The sequence below is a fragment of the Gavialis gangeticus genome, unplaced genomic scaffold, assembly GCF_001723915.1.
Source record: "Gavialis gangeticus isolate Ggan-Ray unplaced genomic scaffold, GavGan_comp1, whole genome shotgun sequence".
NCBI lineage: Eukaryota > Metazoa > Chordata > Crocodylia > Gavialidae > Gavialis > Gavialis gangeticus.
Window position 1 is genome coordinate 10,707,081 of NW_017728993.1, and position 9,484 is coordinate 10,716,564.

The window sequence follows — 9,484 nt, forward strand, 5'->3', positions numbered from 1 at the left end:
GGATATAAACATACTATATAAAATAATATATGAATAGGAATGCAGATTTGGACAATCAAAAAGCTGTTATGTTTGTAACCACGGTTTTCAGTTAAATGACAAGCAATTGCAAAATTTGGATTTAGATCAGAGTTCAGACTTGGAACATCCTTAAAGTTTCAAATGTGCAACTGGGATCCAGAATTTTGATACGGGTCTCAATTTTAATAATTACTGTGTGCACTCATATGGAGGCAGCTGGGTTTTAAGGGCTACTTTTTTTTGCTTCTGATTTTTCAAAGCTGAAACAAAAGCTGGATTGTGAGCTGTTGACGTGGACATCACACTAATCTAATTATCTTCAGGAAGCATTCTTAGGTATTGAATATTCACTTGATGGCCAAACTGTAAGTTCAGCCAATCATTATTGTAGCACTGGAGCATGTTCAGGATTCTCAGTTTGGACTTGAACCTGTGACCTTCTGGCTGGAGGCAAACCAGCTGTCTCTTGAGCTACAAACACCCTTCATCCCTAATGATAACTTCTCTTTCCTGCCATTAAATATTTATACTTCAATCTACACTAATTTAGGCACAGGAATATAATCACCAAAAAGAAGGATATTAAGCTGATATCAAAAGGAAATCAATTAGAATGGTTAGCTAAACCATGCATCAAGGTTTGAATTTCCAGCTGTAATGGGTTAACTTTGAATGTGTAGAGCTGGATTATGCCTGTTAGGTGCTGAATACCTTGCAGAAGGGACAAAGCAATCAGGACCCATGGTACAGGTGATATCTTTGATTAGACCAAGTAGATTTTTGCAAAAGTGTTTGCAGAAATCTAGTTGGTCTAATAAAAGCTTTCACCTCTACCATGAGCCCTGATTGCTTTAACCCAGGGGCAGACAATTATTTTGAGTGGAGGGCCACTTACTGAGTTTTGGCAAGCCATAGAGGGCTGCATGACAGGCAGCCAGGAGCAGATAAACACTAATTTTCTAAAAATTTTAGGGGCTTCATGGACCAGATAGAATGTCCTGGTGGGCCGCATCTGGCCCCCGGACTGCATTTTTTCCACCCCTGCTTTAGCCTCTAGAGCAGTATGGCTACAACCTGGATACCTTGCAGAATGGAAGTGTTTTACTTACTGGTGATGGGTGTGGAAAGCATCAGGGAACATGCCTATCACACCATTTCTTGACAGGATGAAGTATGTATACTCCCTTTTGTACCTGGCCAGCCCAAGAAACATGGACATATGTGAACTAAACCCAAAAAGCAAAACGGGAACATGGAGCCTTGTAGGTTTTTCGCTTGTTCTGTGGCAAAGTGGGTAACCAAAAAGTCATTGGCAACCATCTAGTGATCGCTACCAAGCTACCACAGCAATGAGTAGTGGGGAGCCACCAGTAGGCTGAGCAAAATTGAGCCCTCAGGTGTATGTACATCAGTGGGGCTTCATGTGGGGGTACATTCATCAAGGGCAGGACTTTTGCCAGAAGGTTTTAAAACCATTTTTCATTACCTGTTGTGTCCATGCATAATCTTGGATTTCAAGACATGCTGATAAAACTAAACTGATGGCCAAGTCAACAAATGGAGCCGCAGAACCAACAAACACAAAAGGCTGCGCTAGGTCAGGGCCGTCAGTCCTCGGGGGTCACTGTGCCTTCATGGAGACTGTTCCGAATGAGAGATTAGGTCAGTTGAGCCCATGGAGAAGGGCAGGGAAAAGTAGGAAAAAGAAATGGTCTGACATTAAAAGTAATATTAAGACATCCTCCACCTCCTTTGAAAATTGAAACATTGTCTATTACCTTAGTACAAGTGAGAGTGATTCCTTTGTATGAGATCAAGTCAATGCAGATATCCATCAGTATAACTGGCAGCAGAATCTGGCTCGGGAGATGATAGGGGTCTCTTGCATCCTAAAGTGTAGCAGGTGCTGTTTGGAAAATGGTGCTTACATAGCCCAGCTGGCAGCCACAGCTGAGATCCACATAAGAGAGATCTTCTAAGTCAGCTGCTGCATCTGGTCCCATTTCCATGGAAACAGGAGCTGGCTGATGAAAATGAGGTACAGGTGTTGCCATTAAGAGGTCACTGTTTGCCAACAGTTACCACACCACAGTAACTGCAATGCCTTAGGTAATCCTTTGTATTTATGTCATGTCGCGGGGTCCTAGGGGCAGCCATGATCTCCCCTAGCGCCCCCTACCGTGCCAAGTTCACGTTAAAGCACCCTCGTTCTCGCCCACCACGTCTTGATCTTTTATATGTATAAGGGAGGCTGCCTTGTGTCCCCTTGGACATGGTGCTCTGTTGTATCCTGGCCCCTATTCTGTATTGTGTGACTCGGTGCACCCCAGCCTTATGGGCTATGTGTGGCTCCAACCGGCCCTGTACCACGCCCCAAGCCTCGCAGATATCCCGGACGTTGTTTGGTCTGTCTGGCTCTCTACACCCTCTCTGGCACTTGGGCTCTCCACGGCCCTTGTCTCGCAACCGCGCCCTCTGGCACTCATCAATCGCTGCCCCCTTTGCCCTGGGGCCTCCTCACGCAGCCTGGGTTTATATAGAGGTCAGGCCCTGCCCCTTCTGGTCAGCTGACTCACCAGTTCCCCGGGCAACACACAGCTGTGCTTTATTACTACTGTGGCTGCCCTGGTAACCAGCTGAGCTCCCCGCTCCCTGCTAGGGCCCTCTGCCTAGCTGTTTCCACCCTAAGGAGCAGGGCACCTGCGTGCTCTGCGACAATTTAATATAGGTGATGTTCAAATACTGCTGCGCGGTACTTTTGGCAACGGGTGCCATGTTGTACCATTGGCCCCTCAGAGGTTTCCTGGAGCACAACTTCCAGTCCATCCGCACTAGAATTAGGTCTGTATTGAACTGTATATGAACCCTGCTCTCTTTTTCTGCTCGTAATGTCCTGGCTTTTTTATGATTTTCTTTAAATGGGTTCATCAGCATACTGGATGTTACAACTAGCCAAGAAATGCTGTTTTTCCCTAGCAGGCCAAACAGCAGCTTCCCTTCTAAACCCCACTGGAAAATCAAAATATCAGAAAATCCCTGAATGAAAAACAATACCCTGCTTCAAATCAGGTAGGGCCAAATGAAAAATGCTTGGCCTTTCCCATAAAAATGAAAGAGTGCAACATGTTTTGTTTTTCTTGGAAGATACTTAAAAATAAATTGTAAAGATACTGTTTCCACATAATAGCTCACTTCTGCTGGAGGTTTCTTCCTGACCTGGTCCACTGACATCAGTGGGATCAGTGGGTCAGGCCGGTAGCTCCAAAACTCAAGTGTTGTGCTGTTTTATGGCATGTATGGTTGCAAGAAATGCTTATGATTCTTTCCACTTTAGGTGAAATCAAAGAAGAAACCTGTGATGGTCTGGCTACGCACCCGGTATGTTCAACAGAATGCATACAATCAAATAGCGCAGGGGTGGCCATCCTGTGGCACAAGTACCACAAGAGCCTGTTGTTTGTGGCACACAGGTGTGGGAGGGGACAGGCAGCACAGCGGCAGATACGCAGGAAGCAGAAGGAAGAGCAGGAGATTGGGCAGGGAGCAGAGAGTACTGAACAGAAAGTAGAGCAGGCAGGGAAAGGGGATCAGAATGGCAGGTCTAGGGTGGGTTGAGGTTTAATTTGTGGCATGCTTGCCCAAAAGGTTGGACTGCACTGAAATAGCCGATAAGGAGTTTGGTTGAGATGTTACTGTTCTGTTATATAGCTATCTCTACAGGGCAGGGGTGATGACCTCATTTGGTCGTTTTTAAACTAATGAACAAAATATGACTATCTAGTCAATTGGCAGAGCCAAATACTGCAACCATTAAAGTCATTTATGGTTTACCAGTCGCTTCCATGCCCTAAAGCTTGGTCTAACAAGGTATCTAAATGCTCTCAGAACAGCAGAGATTTCCTATGCCTGAAGAAGGGTGACTGCGCCCGAAAGTTTGCCAAGACCTTTTTTCCAACTACTCAGTTGGTCTAATAAAAGAGATCACATCTACTCAAAGAACCTGGCCTGCCTAAATATGAGCATATTGGTTTTATTGGGGTCAAGAGAATAACTTCCATGCTTAAAAGTTATGTTAATCACTGGATTGGGGTCCTTTTACCTTAATAAAGAAGGCCATACCCAAATGTTTTCCTTTTTTTCTCTTTTACATTTTATATTACCTTTTTTTTTAATTTGGGGGAATGTTTGACTTTCCTGTTGGGGGTTTGTCGTGCTGGCAGCTCTGGAGTTTATTGTTCTACTCTGTTCACATGAATTGTGATACTGTGCCAGCTCTGATCAAAGGAAGAGTGGTCACAGTGCTAATTTCAATGCTTTAAGAGAAAAGTGACCATTATCCACAAAATGAAATGTGAATGCAATGGACTGAGAAGAGCCTGTATCTATGGTAGGCATTTAAAAGAAACTATTATTATTATTTTTAATTTGTTGCTTTCTAAAGGTTCCAGCAGAAACAAAAAGCATAATTTTCAGTGAAAGAATTCAGCATAGTTGCAATCCACAAATGAAAATGGGCTTTAATGATTTCAGTTGGAGTTAGGCACCCAAATACCTTTAACAATCTGGGACAGTCTGCCCTCAGCACTTACCTTTGACATTAAGTGGAACAAGTTTTATAATCTCTGCTTCGTCTTCAGTGTATGCCAGTGTATGCAGTCCTAATAAGTGACTGCTACCAGTTTCTATGTAATCTTAAGTCTCTCAATTCTTGAACCCCAAATTTTAACAAGGCCTCTGCCTCTTTAAGCCGTAAATTAAATACTCGTTAAAGACTGTATGTTATGACACATGAGATGATAAGGTCAGTAGTTGCTCTCTGATGAGACAAGAGGTTAAACAGAATACAGAAGTGTTTTTAGTAAGAACCATCTTTTTACTACATGTTTTTACAGTGCCTACTAGCGCAACTGGAACTTGGCCACGGCTGGGGTTCCTAAGTACAACTGCAATAAAATTTTTGCCTTTATTTTTCTATGGAGGATGATGTTGCTGCACCTCCATGAATCCATATATAATTTCGAATCAGCTCTCCTCAGGCAGGGGGTTGGACTAGATGATCTCTCAAGGCCCCTTCCAGGCCTACTTTCTCTATGATTTTTTATGGTCTACTGTATTGTCTTTTTCTAAAAAGCTATGGCGCTTACTCTTTTATTACACTTTTCATTCATTTTCTTTGCAGGAAAAAACAAAAGGCCACAAAATGCCAGCTTCTGAGACCTGGATTAAAAATGACAGCTCTACAGAAGGCAAAGAAAAACAAGTAGCACAGTCCTTCTTTGGTCCGGCTGGCTCCAGTGATTGTGAAGAACAAGACACTTGGATAGACCGGTTCAGAAAACTGGAGAAAGCTCTTTATTTGTGTGACATAAAAAACACAGGTAACTTTTTAAAGTAAGGCCTACAGCTCCTACTTAATGGGCTACTTGCATGAGTAAGGGCATGAGGCTCAGATCTATCAAATAAGAGTAATTAATTGTCTATTTTACAAAGTGACAAATTTCTAGTTCCTCAGCCAAGGGACTCCATGAACTCCATTACCTGAAGAAGTTGCATAATGGCTTTGTAGGAAAAGTACAGGCCTGCAGGTCAGGACATGTGGATTCTGTCCCAAACTCTGCTGTGAACTTCTTGAAAGTATATGAATCACTTAAATTTCATTGCGACTCATTTTCCTTGTATGTACAATGGAAATGATTATACGTGGGTTCTTCTTCTATCCCCCCCATACCTCCCTCCCCCTCTCCAGCCCTGGGTTTTCCTCTGGGTGCAGGTAGGGACGACTTAGCCAGTAGCCACTACTGCTGTTGTCCCAGCTGACCCTAGGGGTGGGAAGAGCCACTTCTTCCCCACTCCTGATGGGGCTTCAGTGAGTAGCAGCATAGTGTGCCAAGCTCAGCCAGGCACAATGATGGTACCCTTTCTTGCCATTTCCCTGCATGACCCCCCGTGGTGTCCCACACCAGCCTAGGGGTCCAGGGGCACCTTGGATGCCACAGGGGGCCCAGGCCCCTGGGCCACGAGGAACTGGAGTTTCCCTGCATACAACCTGCATGTGGAAGGAGGATGCAACTGCACTGCCCCTTCAGAGATGCACCCAGATCCAATAGGATTCAGTACTGCAGAAATGCTATTGAATAAATACATCTAAAGAAAACAACAACTGTTAATACCAATAAGGGCAGAAGAGGGGCTCTGAGTTAATGTTTTGAGAAAGGGCCATATTCTGCTCTTGGATGTGGCTCCTTTTAGTTCCATAGTCCTGCCTTCTTGTAGTCAGCTCAATGCCTTTACATATCCCCTGTGAGTTCCCAGTTTGAGTGAGGGCTTCAGAATGGAATGGAAGGTGAACTGGGCCCAACAGGAGGACAGGTTCAGGAGTTGTGTTGCCAGCAGGCAAGAGGGGTATCCAGAACTTGCTTTAGAAAAAAAACCCAATGTATCCAAACTGCCAACCCCTCAGATATGCCTCCATCCTCCTGCAACAGCATTACCTCCTAACTTAACCTGAAACTTTAAGAATTAGCCAGCCTCCAAGCTGTTACATATCTAGGGCTAATCAGTGTCCTGAAGATTAACTACACATATTTTCCAGGCAAGTGTTTCATAGCAGAGAATGAACATAACTACACACCTGTCTTTCTTCTTTGGCCTCACAAACATGCATGCGATGAAGAGGGAGAATTTCACTGAGGGAGGATGGTTGGGACCAAATAAGACAGTAGGGCAGGCAAGGCACATTTCCTTTTTGGTAATCCATCTGTAAGGATGTATTCGCTGGTTATTTTTTCACTGTAGATATCAACTTTTTCCACCCAGGGAGTGTCTGTTGAATCTTTACCCATTTTTGTGTGTTGCCTGATCATCTCCAAAACACATTCTGTCCCAGTAGTGACAATCTATGAGAGCTTTATGTAGCTTCCTCACTTTGACCTGATTTAAGATGAGGTTGAATCAAAAGTGCTGATGTTCAGGCTCATTTCCTGTAGAGTTGATCTGTTTGGATTTCATAAATTTAGTCTGGGGTTGTTCAACCTCTGGTCTGTGGGCTAGATCCAGCCCCCCACACCATTTTCCTGGCCTGCAGAGTCCTCCATGGATCTATGGGGAGTCCTGAGGGCTGTGGCTGCACGCTAGATTGGGTGTGCAGGGTGGCATGGGGTTCAGTCCTGGTGTATGGGGGCCAGGCAGGGTGATGTGGGACCCCCAGCACCCAATCCTAGCTGGGCAGGGGTGGTGCAGGACCCAGCCCTGGTGTATGGATCCATATACCAATAAGAAAAATGATGAATTGAAGGGGCTGATTTTTGTTGAAGGGGTTCAGTTCATCTGTAGAAGGAATTAATCAGTTTTTTTCTTCTTTTTTAACTTAGGCATGCTGGAAAAGGAAAAAGCAAGGCGCCTGATCCACAACTATAACCTCATCTATGATCTTGCTCTGAGTCCCTTGAAAATTGATCAGGCCTTACGAAATTTCCGTTCTGGAGAAAATATGCCACTGCAACCGGTGCTGCAGTATTTAAAGGAGTTATAACAAGAAGCACTTATAATACGGCTTTCATTAGTTCATTTCTCCCCCACTGACTATGAAATGTGGGTGATGTGCTAGCTGCCCAACAGAATTCTTAATAATCCCCTGTTCTGGAAAAGACATGATGCAAGATTAGTGACAGCTGCGTCTTTCACCTGAGTGAAGCTGTATTAAAGCTGCTTTGTTTGAAATTAAGCCAGGTAGCCACATAGAATCACGGTTTTCCTCCTGATACTTAAAGATCAGCTCAGTCTTCACAACTGGGAGGCAGGTGCAGTTGTGAATTGCAGACACCCCACAGCCTGAGTATATTAGTGTCCGGGAGTGTGACAAGTCTGCCCATTATAAATATAACAGCATTTGCGTGAGAGACTAAGTTTGAATTTTAAACACCATGAAAGCATTCAGTAGATGTTCAAATCTGGGCCACATCTCTATTAATTATAGTGATCATCAGACTTAATAAAGAATCAGTTGTCAGATGATTTCAATGGGGTTGTTACTGCCCTTAACATTCATCAGTTTGTATGACTCAGCTGGTTGTAATGGGATCCCCCCCAGCAAAAATCAGGCGTCTCTCTAAAACCTGTATAATTTTTGTAGCAATGAAACTTTGTCAGTACCCTCACCACAGGTTTGAAGGTCCAAAAATGATTGTCTTCAGATATTAGGATGAGGAAAAATAACCCCAAACTGTGACCTGCAGCCTGTTTCTAGGATCCTGTCTCCTTCTGTGTGTGTAGATTTACTCCAAGGGCGTAGGCCTTGATTTAGGAAAACCTTTAAGCAGTGGTAAATGTTATAATAACTAAATAGTAACATGGAAGCTAATTTGAAAATGGGCCTGAGTTAAGCCTTACAATGTTGAATGAAGAATACTGAAAAACCTTTAATGCTCTGGGTCCTGGAGCCCCCTCTAAAATCTAGAGTAGCTGAAGGGGGGCAGTGGAGTTACACCTCTGTAAACCAGATGTGAGATAAGAAGCCATTGCCAAGTCAGGTGTAGGTTTATCCCGTGCGGCTTGTTCTTTGCCTCAGTCTTGATTTAGATTATTTAGACGAGAGGTCTTCAGCTACTGAGAAGTTAAAGCTCAGCTCATAGATGATCTCATCATTAAACAGTTTCTCTGGACCCTACCTCCATTTCTCTTGATTAGTGTCATCATGTTGCTCCTTGTTACTAAAGGGCCCAGAGGCCACTTTACTGAATGCCATCTCCCTATGGGGTGTTCATACCTGCCTCATCCTTATGTCCATTTGTCGTGTTTCTCTCTTTATTTTTTGCCCACCCTCTGTGTATTTGCTACTTCTAACATTTCCTCATTAGTCAGTCCCTCCAAGACCATTAATCATGGTGAATTCCAAATCCAGAGACCCCTGTTATATCATTCCTTCTGACAGACAGCTGACATGCAGTAATTAGGCAACTGAACATAGAAATAATGAATCTGAGGCTCCTGCAGAACTTGTTGCTCTGCTTTATATACCTCAGGGGCCAGCTTCTCTGCAGCTTGTAAAAAGCAGCCAACAGTAAGTTGTACCAACCAGTTGCTCTCACCTCCAGCTGCTGCCAATGAGTTTGTATGTTATCTATGTAAAGCCTGATGGAAATGCAGTCTAGCCAGGCCTCTCATCCCTGTTAGGACTAGGGTTATGCCCAGCCACATTGCCTTTTTTTCCAGTTCCCCTTTCCTACATGGGTTGTAAAGTAAATGACGTATAGTGCGGGTATCCAGTCCACACATTCACACCTGTCCCTTCAAGAGACACACGGGCATTTAGCACATAGCAATGGGAAAGTGAATGACTTTGCTCCAGCTGAATTCCCATTGAGACCAGTTGAATTCCCATTGAGGTCCCTACTGCTCATCTCATCCTTTGGATGCAGCCCATGTCACTTTGTAGAGGGCTTCTCTTTACCATGATGCTTCCTGG

The 9,484-nt window shown here is 44.0% G+C and overlaps 1 protein-coding gene across 1 annotated transcript in view; it reads left to right on the forward strand.

Annotated features, from left to right (window-relative positions):
- Nucleotides 1-8,034, forward strand: part of CUNH1orf87 (chromosome unknown C1orf87 homolog) — a 34,614-nt gene extending 26,580 nt beyond the window's left edge. Inside the window, exons 9-11 of the mRNA XM_019501207.1 lie at nucleotides 3,356-3,399; nucleotides 5,201-5,399; nucleotides 7,392-8,034. Coding sequence (XP_019356752.1) covers nucleotides 3,356-3,399; nucleotides 5,201-5,399; nucleotides 7,392-7,552 — 404 coding nt within the window. The 3' untranslated portion in view covers nucleotides 7,553-8,034. The remainder of the gene's footprint in view (nucleotides 1-3,355; nucleotides 3,400-5,200; nucleotides 5,400-7,391) is intronic.
- Nucleotides 8,035-9,484: the final 1,450 nt, after the last annotated feature.